This window comes from Nelumbo nucifera, chromosome 5 (genome assembly GCF_055504915.1).
Source record: "Nelumbo nucifera cultivar China Antique chromosome 5, China Antique-T2T, whole genome shotgun sequence".
NCBI classification, from domain to species: domain Eukaryota; kingdom Viridiplantae; phylum Streptophyta; class Magnoliopsida; order Proteales; family Nelumbonaceae; genus Nelumbo; species Nelumbo nucifera.
This window is the reverse complement of record NC_142653.1, coordinates 61,463,174-61,479,581: the sequence shown is the minus strand read 5'-3', so window position 1 is coordinate 61,479,581 and position 16,408 is coordinate 61,463,174. Positions and strand designations below refer to the sequence as shown.

Sequence of the window (16,408 nt, the reverse complement as noted above, 5' to 3'; positions counted from 1 at the left end):
GGCTCGAACAAGGTTTCAGTCTAGCAGAGCCGAGCTGTACAGCCGAGCTGGTGTTTTGTGTATCCAAGCTGAAGCGCGCCATAGAGAGAGAGAAGGGTGAGAGCACTCGAGTAGGTTTTACCCAGGGAGAACACTCGAATGCTTAAGTCAGAAAGATGGTAAAGAAATCTCTTGAGAGTGTGAGAGAGCTTGAGTGTATCAGTGTGCATACCTTTTAGGGTGAATTTGGAGTATTTTTATAGCTATTTGAGGTTCAGGTGCCATCAGGCAACATCTCTGAGTCTTCTGCGGATCTGTTTCCACAGGTTGAGGCGTTTTTGAGCATCGGTTGCTAGATTCGAGTAGCGGTTATAGGTCACCTGTGGGTCTTGTGGTGTACAATTCGACGAGTTGTTCCTATGGTCGTAGTAATGGTTCTCATGAGGGCACGACACGCGGAACAGTTTAGACGAGCTTGTGTCGTCAGCGGACCGAGCTTGCCCCAGCTCGGCCGCACACCTGATGTTGGTTGCCATGTGTTGACTTGTCGAGCTATCTTGTTGACTTGGACGTTGTGTTTTTAACAACGTCCACATGTCGGTAGTTGCGCGGGTTGACCAAAATGCCCCTCATCAATTGCCCCCCATTCTCGAAACGCTGCTCAGCGGCAAAGAGAGTGGGAACTTCTGGGGCATTTTGGGTCTACTCGCTTTTCTTGGTGGTTCAGTTCGCCTTTGTTGGTGGTTTAGTTCATCACAGGCATCGCAAGTAAGGTAGTGTGAAGGACCTTCTGTAGATCTGCTCGCCTACTATCACGTAACGAGCTACTTGTTGTTCTATCCTCCGAGCTGCATTTTGTTTTTTTGGCAATATGCCTTGTCGAAGGTTAGATCTATCCAACTTGACTCTATAGTACATGAAAGATCTTTTGTAGAGTTACTCACCTAATATCACGTAGTGAGCTGCTTATCGTTCTATGAGCCAAGTTGTGTTTCGTTCTTTTGGCAATACGCCTTGTCGAAGGTTGGATCTATCCAGCTTGGCTTTGTTGTACGTGAAAGATCTTCTGTAGAGCAGCTCACCTACTATCACATAGCGGGCTGCCTGTCATTCTATTCGTCGAGTTTCATTCCTCTCTGTCAGTAGCGTTTCGTGTTTTAGGTAGTTGTAGATCAGGTCAATCCAGCTCGTCTCTACATCAGTTATATTGGTGACCTCTTCACCCCCTTTTTCTATCAAGGGGCGAGGTAGATCTTCTATGTAGACTGATCGTTTTGTTGAGTCAGTCATGCTTGCAAGTTTAGAAAGGGCATCAACCTCTGTATTTTCCAATTTTCGAATTTGTTGGAGATACCAAGAGTCAAAATTGTATATGAGTTCTCCCACCGTGGCCAAGTAGGCTGCCATGGAGGGTTCTCACGCTTCGTATTCCCCATTCACTTAATTTACTATGAGCTGTGAGTCACTGCACACTACAAGGTGTTTGGCTCCTACCTCCTTTGCTAGTGCCAAGCCAGCTAGCAATGCTTCATATTCTGCCTCATTGTTAGCAGCTCAGAATTGAAACTGGAGTGCGTACTCCATCTTTACTTCACTAGGTCCATAAAGTATTAACCCATCTCCGCTCCCCCTAGTTGGACAAGCCGTCCACATGAAATATGCAGGGCTCCTCATCCCACTCCGCTATCTCGCGAGCTGGGAGTGGTGCCACGCTGGATGAAGCTTCAGATTCTGGTTCTATCATTACAGGAGGTGGCGAGATGAAGGTGCACTCGGCAATGATGTCTGCCAAGACCTGTGCTTTTATTGCTAGTCGCGGCTTGTACCGGACGTTGTATTCACTAAGCTCTATTGCCCATATTGTTAGTCTCCCCAAGACCTCAAGTTTCTAAAGGACCTACTTCAAAGGTTGATCGGTCAAAACTATAATGGTATGGATCTAGAAATATAGTCTTAGCTTTCAGGTAGATAGCAGTAGCGCGAAGGCGAGCTTTTCTATGTCAGGGTATCTCGTTTCCGCTGTGTGTAGGACCTTGCTGACGTAGTAGACAGGTTGCTATGTCTTATCTACTTCTCTTACTAGGACCGAGCTAACCACCTTGTCACTTAAGGAGATGTATAGTTTAAGCTCGTCCTCGGTCTCAAGTTTGGATTATAGCTTAGGCGAACTAAATTCTCTTTTCAGCTCGTCAAAGGCAAGCTGTTGTACAGAGGTGGAGTGGCTTGTCATTGAGTCGAGCCCTGAGGTAGTGACTTGCTTTTTCTTTGTGGTGAGCTGTTGCGCCTCTCGAGGCGACCTGCTTCTTCTTCATGGCGAGTTGTTGCGCCTGCTCCAAGGCGACTTGCTTTTTCTTCGTGGCGAGCTATTGCGCCTGCTCCGAGGTGATCTTCTTTTTCTAGGAGATTTATTTCTCTTCTTTTTCTCACTGCTACTTGTCCCTTCCTTGATGTTCGCTTTACATCCTGACACTTCCCTAATCAGAGTGGGCTGGCTTCTTTTTTTTTTTAGCATGGTGAGTACTTCTTTCGCGCTTTTTCTTGGTCCCCGCGGATGAGCTAGCGAACTCAGTCCAGAGAGGAGCTGTAGCTCGGCTCTCCATCGGTAGTTGGTTGTTATCGAGGGTCGCGTTGTCAATGGGAGGCTGGTTGTTCATGTCGTTTTACTACTGGTTGTTCTACTGTTGTTGGTCGTTCTGCTGCTGGTTGTTCTCCCATACCCACATCTAATTGTCACAGGGGGGTTCTCAAGGTTCACCACGGATGTTCTTGCCCCCCAGTGATTGATTCTTCATTCTTGATGTTAGTGTTAGCTTTTTGTAGCGGTTTCCCACAGACGGTGCCAATTGATGATGCATGATCTGGTTGCTCCCTCGTATCTTGTGACTTGGCTTGAATAAGTTTCCAATCTGACAGAGCCGAGCTGATGTTTGTGTGTTCGAGCTGAAGCGAGCTATAGAGAGAGAGAAGGGTGAGAACGCTCGGGTAGGTTTTACCCGGGGAGAACACTTCGATGCTTAAGTCAGAAAGATGGTATAAAAATCTCTTGAGAGTGTGAGAGAGCTTGAGTGTATCAGTGTGCATACCTTTTAGGGTGGATTTGGAGTCTTTTTATGGCTATATGAGGTTCAGGTGCCATCAGGCAACATCTCTAAGTCTTTTATGGAGTTGTTTCCATAGTTTGAGGCGTACTAGAGTGTCAGTTGCTAGATTCGCACGGCAGTTACAGGTCTCCCACGAGTCTTGTGGCATACGATTCGGCGAGCTATTCCTATGGTCATGGTAAAGGTTCTCACCAGGGCACGGCACACGAAATGGTTTAGATGAGCTTGTGTCATCGGTAGGACAAACTCACCCCAGCTCGGCCACACACCCCTGATGTCGATTGCCATGTGTTGACTTGTCGAGTTGTCTTGCTGACTTGGACCGTGTATTGTCAACAACGTCCACATGTCGGTAGTTGCGTGGGGTGACCAAAATACCCCTCATCAATTATACATGTGCTTTTGGTTATTTAATACCTGCTCCATAAATTATATAATTTCTATATTACAAAATTTGATTTATCTTAAAAATTATAATTTTGACAGTTTAACCTTAGAGTAAAAACACAATTCGAGGTGTTTTCAAATTCTTTTAATGATGTGATAATTTTAAAAACAAATGAAAACAAAAATATTGTAAAACACTCCGTAGGACTCTTAATTAATAAACATTTATCTTATTTAAGTCAGCAATCAGCATTCAATGCTTAGGTTGAAAATGATCCAAGTGTTATATAAAATAGAAACATTTCTAAAGCCTAAACCCACTTGACATTGGTAGAAAACTCTTGTTCGGTTTATAGAAATAGAAAGCCTAAAAATTGTCACTGCAGTTGACAGACTCTACTAGTCCATCTTCAAATCCTCAATCTAAAGAACTCCAAAAGTCGAGCAAACCTTAGTGGTTCCTATAACACCAATCTTAACTGTTAAAAGAGTATCTATTTATACATCCCTCACAAGAACCATCAATTGGGCATCTTTCCTTCACAGCTCTGATTATCAAACCCTAGAAAACTTAACCACCTAGATCTTCTCTAAGGAGCTGTTTGACGACGGCTGATTTGAATGAACTGAATGACTTATTGCTTTGTCTATCCAGTTCTAACCTTAGCTATCATCAAGTGGGCCCTGCCCTGAAGACTACAGTTTAATAGATCCCATTAAAAGATTCCACATGAATGGTTTTCATGGTGGGTCTACAAAAGTAGATTCTATTCCGAAGGGCTACAAATGAAATCTAGGAATCAGTAAAGCTTACCGAGAAGCTAAAGTTTGATAATTCGAATATATAAATACAATAAATAACGAGAAGCAAGAGGACAGCAGCGGCAGAAGCGGCATCGGAATGAGGATTTGTCCGAGCATCCGCCCACTCCAACCCAGATCACGCCAACGCCGATCCTCACGCCCAATACCATGTTAAAGAAGATGATGGTGATGGGTTGGCTGCGAAGTCGTCGGAAACGCTTCATATTCCTTCTTCTCTGCTCCCCCTTTCTGCTTCCCCTCCTTTGCCTGGCCTTTCCGTTTCTCTGCATCGCCGAACTGTGCTTGGGTCTGTGTCGAAGAAGGGTGGACAGTGACGAGAAGGGGCGGAGCAACCGGTACGAGGACGGCGACGGGAGTGGACTACGGCGGTGCGAGGAGGGTCGGTCCGGGGACATGGTTGAGGAGGAGAGAAAGGTGCGGCTGTTGCAGAGGTACTTGGAAGACCAGCTTGGATTGGTCGGATCGGTCTACGATTGTGGCGATGATGGCTTTGGAGATGACGGAGAAGTAGATGATGATGATCTTCTCGACAACACTACCCCTCTTCTGCAATGATCGGCAGAAGCAGAGATCAATCGAGGGTTTCAATTTCTTTTGATTTTTGTTTTCAAATCTGAATTTCTCCACCACCAGCTTTTCCTTTGTGTTTTTCCTTCCGGGATTGAATTGGGATTTCTTTTTCTTTTTTTATTTGTTTTTGTTTTTTGTTTGGAATACTCAATCACAGTTTTCTGTAGAAGTTGGAAACAAGTTGAGATAATCATAGAATTCTAATTTTATTTACATTTCTTGGGTTGTGGCCTTATGAGTCGTCTGGGTGCTTTCCGTTCCGTTCCGTTCCCTTTGTCTGAACAAAGTGAAGTTCAGAAAAAATAATTCAGATGGATCAGGTTGTGAGAACCCTAGGATTGGAATATGGGTGGGGACATTATCTGTGAGAACCTAGGATTGGAACAAAGGAAACTTGCACGCTTTGTCGTGAGGAGCAAATCCAGGTTGGGTCTGGAATCTGGACAGGGGGACTGGGAGGTCTGGAAGTTTTGATTTGACTATTGGCAGGAGGACTGATTTACTCGTTAATTTCGTTAATCGTCACATTCAATTCTGCGTGGGTGCTTAGGCAACGCCACTTGTAATAGATATAGATATAGATGGCGGGCCCCAACAGAAAGTAGGTCCTAACGTGTTCGAATCTGCTCCTGACGGAGCGCTCTTCACACAGACCTCACAGCATCTCTTAGTGGCACATTGGGAACATCTAGCGGTTTGTGAGGAGCAAATCCCAATTCCATCCCAATTGAGATCAGTGTGAACACTGTCCGAGGCGCAAATCCCAAATCAGTACTTGAGATGCCACTTTATCTTAGCAAAGGCAATTTGATTTTAACATTCTTCTTGCTGCTACTATAAGACAAAATGTAAATATCTAAGGGTAAAGTAGTAAATTCTCATTATGCATAATAAGACCCCCAAAGTGGATGACAAAATGAAGGCTTTACGGCACAACAACAAAAATCGCAAATCAAGTAGAACTTAGTTGGCCTTGCAAAGATAAAACATCCTAACAAAAACTTAATTGAGTCTCGTGAGTTCAGGCCGTTATAATCTAACCTCACAAAAACTGTCTCGCGACACCATTAAATCCTACCTCATAGCAGATTACCTCATGAAGTTATGACATGAGCTGCCTCGCGAAGTTATAACAATCTCGTCTCATAAGAGTAAATTACTTTGCGAGGTGTTCAAAGTCTCGTTGCCTTTGTGAAATTTTTTCTTTTGTTCTAAGCCATTGATAACGGTTTTGTTGTTGTAGGCATGCCGGTACTTTGTTGGTCTTGGTGACAAAGTGGAAGTTCTTCATCTGCTCCTGAGGAACTCTGAAGAGAGAAGAGAGAAGCTCGAGGTGCGAGTCACCGAGGCTAAGAGCGGCCCGGAGTCCACTGCCTCGGCCATGAAGGAGGAGAAGGAGCTGAGGAAGGTCTTGGAGGAAGACCTTAAGGCAAAGAAGGTTCTCACCGTGGAGCTGAACGAGGCCTTGAAGAAGGCTGACGAGATGTTGAAGCAGTCCAAGCTGAAGCATGTTCAGCTGGACGAGGCCCTAGCAGCAGCTCGGGCCCAGGTGGTGGAGGCTGAGGAGAGGGCCAAGGACACCGTCGAGATCTAGAAGACAATGGCTGAGTACCAACATGCCCTCACCGACTATGGGGCCGACTCATACCTGGAGGGCCTTGAAGACGCCTAGCTTCAAGTGTTGAAGTTGATGCCTGACTTCCCAATGAACAAGCTAGGGGTTCCAAAGGCCAAGGATCCTCCTATTGCTGAGGTCCCTTCCATGGAGGACCCAGCTGTTGATGATGCCGAGGTTCCTGCTCCTGCCGAGAACGTTGTGTTGGCTGATCCTTATCTTCTTTTTGTGTTTTTGTTTAAGTCATTTTTTGTAAGGGGCTCAGCCTCCTCCATCCGAGGCCAGTTTTTGTAAAACTGACAGGAAATACTTAATGAAATACACTTTTGCGTAACTTATGCCTTTACTGTCTGTTTTTGTACTTGCATTTTTTTTTTTTTTTGCTTAGGGGTCAATGCCCCCTTCCAAGAGGTCACAAGTAGCAAAGAAATTATTCGAAGTGGCTTGTTACTTAGTCGTTCGCTTAGGAAACTAAGTTAAGGGAGTTCAGTCGAGGCCAAGCTATGCTGCTGAGGGGTTTAGGGCCCCTTTTCCTTAGCGAGAAGGGAAGGGAGACGAAGGCCTTAGCTCTCCTAGCGCGTTCTCCACCCCCATCACAAATTGGTTGGACGAGGCTGAACTCAACCACTGAGGTGTCGGGGCCCCTTCTCTTAATAGAAAGGGAAGGGAGGCGAAAGCCTTAACTCCTTTTAGCTTGTTCTTTATCCTTGCTGAGGATGCTAAGCCGAGGCTGCTTGATGCTACCAAGGGGTTAGGGCAAGGGGTATGGCTTAGCAGGCCTGGCTTGGTTTTCCTTAGGGATGTTTGGGGCGTGAGCCTTTGGTCATCCGAGGCTGTAGAAGCGGGCCTGGCCGAGGCCACGGTGTGCTTCTTTCTTGGTGAAGTACTTAGATTATTTTTTAGTGTGTTTGTTCGCAATAGGCCGAGGTCTTTGGTCAATGCTTAGTAGGCGTATGGTCCACAAGGAACGGTGTGCCTAGGTCGTTGTCCAATCCAAGCGTGTAACCTCGGAGGAGGTTGTATGCGTCGGCTGGTCGTGCGGCCGAGGGGTCCTGGCGGTTAGCGAAGTAAGAACTTATACACTAAAAGTTAAAGCCGAGGGGGGAGGAACTTTGCACTTTATTCACGGTTCAGCCATTAAGGAGTACATTCATTGATAATACATCAATACCTTCCTAGTTGGGGCCAAGCTTGCCCACACCAGGCTCAAGCACCATAACTTTTCTAAGGATGAGGTCTCCTTCCTTGTAATGTATTTCCTTCACTCGAGAGTTGTAATAGCGGGCTACTCTCTACTGGTAGGCCGCAACCCTGAGCTAAGCATGCTCTCAGACTCCTTCTAGCAGATCAAGGTTGTTTCTGAGCTCTTCGTCATTTTTAGCTTCATTGTACACCTCGGTTCAAAGCATCGGCTAGCCGATCTCTTCTAGATGATAGCCTCAATACCATAAGTTAGGTTGAATGGGATTTCTCCCATGGAAGTCTAAGGTGTCGCCTAGTAGGCCCATATGTTCAGTTCATCGGCCAAAAGGCCCTTGGCTTTGCCAAGCCTGGTCTTTTGTCCTTCTAGGATTGTTCTGCTGGTAACCTCAGCTAGGCCATTGGTTTGTGGATAGCCTATCGAGGTGTACTGCTGCTTGATGCCGAGGCCGGCACACCATTCTCTGAACCTTGCATCATCAAATTTCTTCCTATTGTCGGTGATCAACATGTGGGGGAGGCCAAAGCAGCAGATAATGTTTTTCCAGAAGATGTTTTGTATCATTTTGGCCGTGATGGTGGCTAAGGGATCAGCTTTGACCCACTTGGTAAAGTAATCAATGGCGACGACGAGGTACTTTCTATTTCTAGTGGCTTGAGGGAAGGGGTCGAGGAGATCCATACCCGATTTGGTGAAGGGCCATGGACTGTTGAGGGCTGAAAGGGTTGTGGCTGGCCAATGGAAGATGTTGGAGTGTCTTTGGCACCGGTTGCACTTTTGCACCAGCTCGACTATGTCCTTCTGATCCGTTGGCTAGAAATACCCTTGCCTTAGTGCTTTCTGGGTCAGGGCTCTACCTCCAATATGGCTACCACAGGTGTCTTCGTAAATCTCTTGGAACACATACTCGCCCTCTTCCTGGCGGAGGCATCGGAGGTAGGGCAAGGTGAAAGACCTTATGTACAACTTCCCTTCAAGCAAGGTGTAGTGGGCAGACTGCCGTCGGACTCGTCTGGCTTGGTTTCTGTCAATTGACAATTGCTCGATCAGCAGAAAGGCGATGGTGGGGTCAATCCAACAGGGCTCGGCTTGCACAGGGGGCAATTGGATTTCTTTAATGCTAGGGTGAGCTAACTTCTCAATGCGGACTATGCGGCCGAGGGCTATGCCTGAGGTACTTGCTAGTTTTGACAGGGCGTCGACTCTCATGTTCTAGGACCATGGGACTTGTAGCAGGGTGAAGTGTTGGAAGTGGCTGACGAGATCTTGCACCTTTGTCAAGTATTTGGCCGCGTTGTGCTCTCTGTGAAGGAAGGTAGTATCCATCATATGGATGGCCGAACCATGCTAGATGGTTGGGCGATATTTCAAAAAAAAATCTTTAACCTTCCGGGAATCGTATTCCTAGTTTTAGAAAAAACTGCATTTTTATCTTGCACTGGAACTGGACCAGATTTGAAACCAAACAAGAGGGAAAACCTGATATGGATTCCACAAATGTAGCTTCCAAGGTGGTAAGCACGAGATTTCTCTAAATTTTTCTTGCAAAAATCAGAGAGAAAGAATTGATCTTTATCAGTCTTAAAGTTGTAGTCGAACTGGGAGAAAACTGGGAGACAACAAGGTGTAGAGAGAACCAAAAACTACAAAAATATGAAGTTGTCTTGGATTGGTCAGCCCCCTCCTCTTTTATAATCTCTTATGGAGCTATCTCCTAATCTAATTAGGACATAGCTCCATACCCAGATCACCTAGATTCGCCCCAGCTTGAGCTGTCATGTGACATCTTGATTAATCAAATTAATCATGGGCTTTAGGCCCATTAGATGAGTGACTCACGACCCAAGAGTATTGTTGGCCTATTTAGGTTTAATTTGTATGGCGTGGGACCCCAACAATGACCTCACATAAGCCCACATGGGTTCAGCCCAGCCTCTGTGAAAAGGCCTGAATGAATTCACTGCCAAATGCAATGAACCCCTAAGCTCATCACTATGTGCTCAAATGGGCCCAACATTTACTATTAAATGATCCTTGAATCCAGCCATCTTATGAAGACCCAAGGATAATGGATTTAAGTAAAATATATCCCATCAGGTAATCAACCCTTAATGGTCTCATACACTTAATTTCTCAGCCCATAATGATCATACACTACCCGATAGGGAAGGACCTCTCCCCTGATTGCAAGGTGCAGTGTTACACTCTCTTCTCAGATGGATCCCGGGAATTAAAATCTTTTGCAAACACTTTTCTTAAAGCATAATATATATATATATATATATATATATACTTTGCAAAAACAAATCTCAAACACGGTTGAAATCCACTACTGGCAGTTTAGGTTTCCATCAGAGAGAGTGCAGTCCTGATCATTCACTTTGTCCAACAAAGGGGCTAATCCTATCACTATGATCACCCACTCAAGTGAATTCTCAGACTACCCCAACATACCTAGGTTATGACCCACAAAGGATCTCTTTGATTGGCATATAAAAAACAGACAGATCCGACACCCAGTGCAGTACCATAATCAAGTCTAGGGGTTATGTGTAACTTTCCAGTTTTGCCCATCAGTCTTGAAGGTCCAAGGCATAACTGGAAAATGGTCCGGGTTTAGTACTTCAATCAAACACACACTACATGTGCTTCGGGTCCAACCCTAGCAGCTGAAACAAGTTGCCCCAACTTCTTTTGGCAACACATCAGTGTCAGCCTTGGCAGGATAAACTCTCCAAGTCTATCCAACGGTTGAGAACATTATAAACTAACACGAGTCTCATAAGTGTCCAGTTTAAGGGGTAATTTCATAGAAACATACCAATGACAACATGAAAAAATAATGTACTTTTATTCATTTACAATAAATGTATTTGTACACCAATCTGATTGGAGCTAAGGGCATACACTATCTAACACTTTGGCCTCGTACTCATCGTTACTTGGTTAACTAGGAGTCACTGAAGACCTTAATGTGTTGAGAGTCGAGGTCTTTGGCGAGCTGCAATCCCGCGAGGAGGGCTTCGTACTCGACTTCATTGTTGGAGGCTAGGAAGTCGAATCTCAACACGTACTCTACTTCGATGTTGTCCGGGGTGAGGAGTATGAGGCCGGCTCCACTCCCCTTGGAATTGGAGGATTCGTCAACCAACAACTTCCAGGTAAACCGTGGTCCTTTGGTCGGCTGAGGCTTTTCCACCTCTATTGGGGCCCAGCCTTGGGCTCTACTGAAGATGCAGTCTGCTATGAAGTTAGCTAAGGCTTGTGGTTTGATCGCAGGCCTCAATTGGTACTGTAGGTCAAACTCAGACAATTCAATAGCCCATTTCTTCAATCGTCCCGAGGTCTCCGGCTTGGCGAGGACGGCCCTGAGGGGATGGTTGGTCAGGACCGTGATGGTATGCACTTGGAAATACGGTCTGGCTTTCTAGCTGAGACCACTAAGGCAAAGGCCAATTTCTCCACTTTGGGGTATCGAGTCTCTACGTCATAGAGGACCTTGCTAACATAGTAGATTGACCTCTGCACTCCATCTTCTCTTATCAATACTGAACTATTGGCCTCATCCCCGACCAAGAGGTATAGGTACAACACGTCTGAGGCAAGGTATGACTTTAGTTCTTCAAAGGCTTGCTAACATTCTTCTGCCCACTAGAAGTCTTTCAATTTCTTAATAGCCCGGAAAAAGGGTAGGTAGCGGTCGACCGACTTTGACATGAAATGACTAAGGGTAGCCACTCAGTCGTTAAGCCTTTGGGTCTCCTTGATTGACCGAGGTAGTGCCATGTCAAGTATAGCCTGGATCCTTTCTGGGTTGGCCTCTATAGCCCGCTGCGTGATGACGGAGCCTATGAACTTGCCCAAGGTGATGTCTACGGCACACTTGCTGGGGTTGAGCTTCATGTTGTACTTCCACAAGGTGTCAAAGGTCTCGGTCAAGTCCGAGGTGTGCTGGTTTGCCTTTAGGCTCTTCACAACCATGTCGTTTCTTCCCATTTGGTGCTTGAAGACATTGTTCGCCAGGTGCTGGTAGGTGGCCTCGGCGTTCCTGAGGCCAAAGGGCATGTCATTGTAATAATATCTTCCATGCTTAGTGATGAACGAGGTCTTATCCTTGTCCTCGGGGTGCATCTTGATCTAATTGTATCTGGAGAAGGCATCCATGAAGCTGAGTAGCTCATACCCTGTAGTGGCGTTGACGAGGTGGTCTATCCTCGACAAAGGAAAACTGTCTTTGGGGAAAGCTCGATCGAGGTCTGTGAAGTCAATACAAATTCGCCAATTCCCATTAGCTTTCTTTACCATAACCACATTGGATAACCAGTTAGGGTAATGTACCTCTCAGATGAAGCCGATGTCGAGTAGCTTGTCAACTTCCTCTTCTATGGATTTCCATCATTCCGGTGCAAAGTTCATCTTCTTCTACTAAACTGACCTAGAGCTTGGGTCCATGCTCAGCCTATGAGTAATGACCGAAGGGTTGATTCCGGGCATGTCAGCGGCAGACCAAGCAAAGACATCGACATTAGCTTTGAGAAAACTTACCAGCTCAGAAAGGCTCCTTGGAGGAAGGTTGAACCCGATGCGCACTGTTTTCTCGGGTTCGACCTCGTCTAGGGGTACCAAGATGAGGTCCTTGGCTGGTTGGCCTTAGCTCGTTGTTTCCTCCCAGAGGTCAAAGCGCTCTAATGGTAGTTCTTCCTTATTCTGGCCCTTCAGTATTGCCACATAGCATTGGCGGGCAGTTTGTTGATCCCTCCGGACAAATCCGACACCGTGTTCGATGGAGAACTTGAGGGCGAGGTGGTAGGAGGAAATGACTGCCTTGAGTGCGTGGAGGGTCGACCGCCCAATGATAGCATTGTAGGGGGAACTAATCTTCACGACTAGGAACACATTCATCCTCATCACCTACCGAGGTTCGGTCCCTACTATAACTAGTAGGGTGATTCTTCCCTCCGGTCTTACAACATTCCTAGAGAAGTCGACGAGTGGCACATTGGCGGGCTGGAGGTGCTCGAGCACCAACTTCATCTTCTCGAAGGCGTCGTAGAAGAGGATGTTAGCTGAGGAGCCGCTATCAACCAATATCCTCTTCACCATGAAATTTGCGATGACGACTGACACCACTAAAGCGTCGTTATGGGGAACTGGAATCCCCTTCAAGTCCTCGTTCGTAAAGGTGAGGTCTTAACTTCGCTTCAGCTTCTTGGGAGCCAACCCCTAGATGTTCAGCTGCCTGGCATAGGCCTTTCGGGTTGAGACCGATGAGCCACTTAAGGTGGTGCCCCTGATGATGACGTCGATGATGCCTGCTAACTACTACTACTAATGCTACTGGAGGACAAGGCGCCAGCCTTGCCGCTCATGTATTGCTTCAGATGACCACAACGGACAAGGGACTCAATCTCGTTCTTCAGCTCATAGCAGTCCTCGGTGTCATGGTTGGTGCTGTAGTGGTACTTGCAATACTTCTTCGAATTACCCCTCTTGGGGTTCCTCTTCATCTTCTTGGGCCACTTTACATACTCCTCCTTCCCAGACGGAGGGTTCTAGTTCACTGAGGCGTCAGATCAGCTCTCTTAACCTGGCGGAGTGCATCTTTGATGGCACCGAGTTGTGCCTACAGGTCGATGAACTTCTGGTCGATGGGGGCCTGGGCCTCATCTTGGTTCTCTCGAACGCAGAATAGGTCGGCCTTGTTCCACGAGTGCTCTGATGCGAGTATATTTCTATTCCTTCTGACTTGTATATCATTCAAGAGGTCTCAGAGGTCCGAGACATGAGAGGGAGAGGCGTGGCATCGGCCCTCGGCCCTTGAAGGAGGGTTGGGCTGTACTGGCATGTGGGCCACGAGCGGCATGGCACACACAGTCGTGTCGTGCCGTGCCAGTCCGTAGACTACGAAACCCTAGCCCAGCATGGCATGAACCATCGTGTCGGGCCTGGCACAGCTTGTGGGCTGTCGTGCCGTGCTGGGCCAGGCCGGTCCAAATTTGTGTCGGGCCGTGCTGGGCTACGGGTGGCATGGCCCGATTTACACCTCTAGATTTGCGATGGGCTTCAAAGTTACTACAGAACCGTAACAAGCATAGGATCACAACAGACCAAGAATAAATGTTAGAAGCACGTGTGTCTCTAATTTATGCATGTGACGGGATGTTCCATGGGCCTAATGAAGATGCGCCAGCTAAATAATGACGTTATTCATGCCACGTCGGTTAAATGGGTCATGAAAGGAAGTAGCACACGCAGATTATGAGAATCCTCGGACGAAAGGAAAGTTCATCCCGGAGATATCTCGTAAGACACATAGTGGAACCCTAGCAGTGTTCCCTAACAACTGACAGCGAATCCAATAGTCCCTTTCCTAGTGAGAACCAAATGCTTTTAACTCCTTCCTTGTAGGAGCTCGGGATCCCTCCTTATAAATAGGGGTCCATCTCATAACGAGGGGATCATCTTATTATTCACATTTGCTCTAGCCTTTTAGCATACCTTCTGCATCCGGTCTTCCTTTATCCTTCAAGGAGACCCCGTACTTAGCCTCACCACCTCACTTACACAATCCGTTCACATGTGATGTCACGTGACTTATATAATTTTTTTAATTCCAAAACTACCCTTTATGGTCAATTTTACCCTTCATTGTTCTTTATATTTTCAAAATAAACCCAATGGCAGTTCCTCTTTTTTTATCTCCCATACCTCTCCTCACTATAACAAAATCTTTGGTTGTTTGAGAGTTGACAGAATGCAAGAAATGGTTTCCCTATAACAAACATGAGGCAAGGTAAGAGGTTTGTTTTGTATATACTGAAATGTTTGTTTCATATAGACTGAAATGGGATGGTGATGGCCATGTCCATCACAAAGGGCTGATCATTTGAGCTTTTTTGATAGATGAAAGACAAAAGGATTTGAAGTCTCACATATTTTCCAAGAAACCCATCTGCTGTGATGAGAATAAAATCTATCATATTTTTATCCCCAAAATTTCAGTCTTTTATACTGAATTAGTACTTATTTGGACTCATATTTCTTGTAATTCGGTTCGGGGCATTAAAGAATGCATCAGGAGAAAAGCAAGACAAATCGGATGATTTTTCACAGTTTCGGCACCGTTCAGTAATCTGGGCCTAACTCTCGTATCCAAGATCCGATTGGGTTGATTCAAGACTCACTGGAAAGATAAGAGAGAAAGCTACAAGTTTCATGTTTTGGGCTTTCACAGATTCGGCATGCATCGAAATAAAATCTGGGCCCGAAGTCGGAGAAAATTCGCAAGAAGGCCCAATTCGCAGCTGAAGCCCAACTGGCAGAAAAGCCTTGCAGCAGCCCAATTCACAGAGGAAGCCTAATACGAATGCAAGAACAAGAAACTGAGAAGAGTCCTACCAGATTTAAATTTGTGATGTAATCCTAGAAAAATAAAGAGATTGAGTTCACTAGATAAAGAGATAAGAGTAGGATTAAACTAGAACTTTTTATTTTTGAAAGATAAACTCCAAGGAGTAGGAAACAGCCCCTCCTCCTAAAGCTATATAAAGGAGGGGCGAACTAGCTTTAGGGGTCAATCAATATTGGATTTAATCAATTACTGAAGTCCTTCTGAAGTGAATCAAGAAAATCATCAAGAAACTTCAAGAAGGAGATCAACAAATCAAGAAAGCTTCAAGAATGAGGTGGCGGCAAGAAGAAGAGGAGATCTCAGCACCATGGGCAAATTCATGAGTTCTTTCTTTCCTCTTGTTTGCTTTATTTCCTTTATCATGAACTGATTTGTTTTTAGCTTGGGCTGTGGAAAGCCTAACCATGATAATGAATATATTTTTATCATTATGATTTATCTAAGATTGTGATTTCCATATAGTCTATGAATTATTTGCTTAATGTGATTAGGAGTGGCCATCTCTTAATTGATTCGGTTTATATGAATGAATCGGGAGAGGAATTTATATATTCGACCACATAATTCATGGTGTGAATTGAATGGTATATAGGGATATATACACATGATTCATCTGAATATATGAGTTTTTCTTGCACTTAATGCATTCCTATTATTGAGAACTCTAGTCGAGGGATCGAGGGGTTACTTGATAGAAATAGGGTTAATATATCTTGCGAAAGAATATTAAATAAAATTGGGAAAAACTTCAGCTTATGAGAATGACAAATGGTCTTGGTTAATCACATCCATTAATATTCATTAGAATGGTTAGGTGGACCAATAGTCCTAGCGATTTCACTCATTGCATATTCGGTTATTGATTGCCCTTGCTATTATTTTATTTTTCTAGTTTTTATTTTCAGTAGTTCTTACTCTTAAATCTGAAATTCGATTGTCTAAATAATTAGGGAAGGCTATAGTTCTAATACTTATTTTGTTAAATCCCCGTGGGAACGATATTTTTATACTACTTGATAACTAGTGCACTTGCTAGGGTTATATTTATAGTTATCAAGTTTTTGGCGTCGTTGCCGGGGATCACAAAGGGCTGATCATTTGAGCTTTTTTGATAGATGAAAGACAAAAGGATTTGAAGTCTCACATATTTTCCAAGAAACCCATCTGCTGCATTCCGAGTTTGAGCATTCTGTATTTTTGTGGGGGAATAAACCACATTGGTCAAACTTATAAGCAAAGAACAAGAACAGAATCTACATGCAATTATTATTTCTTCTACCTCTATATCCAATTAGAACTTAGTAGAAATTATGGTGGTT

The 16,408-nt window shown here is 45.1% G+C and overlaps 1 protein-coding gene across 1 annotated transcript; it reads left to right on the top strand.

Annotated features, from left to right (window-relative positions):
• Positions 1-4,283: 4,283 nt before the first annotated feature.
• Positions 4,284-5,075, top strand: LOC104586971 (uncharacterized). Its single transcript, XM_010244384.3, has one exon. It carries the CDS (start codon positions 4,440-4,442, stop codon positions 4,845-4,847), a length of 408 nt encoding a protein of 135 aa, XP_010242686.1. The 5' UTR covers positions 4,284-4,439; the 3' UTR covers positions 4,848-5,075.
• Positions 5,076-16,408: the final 11,333 nt, after the last annotated feature.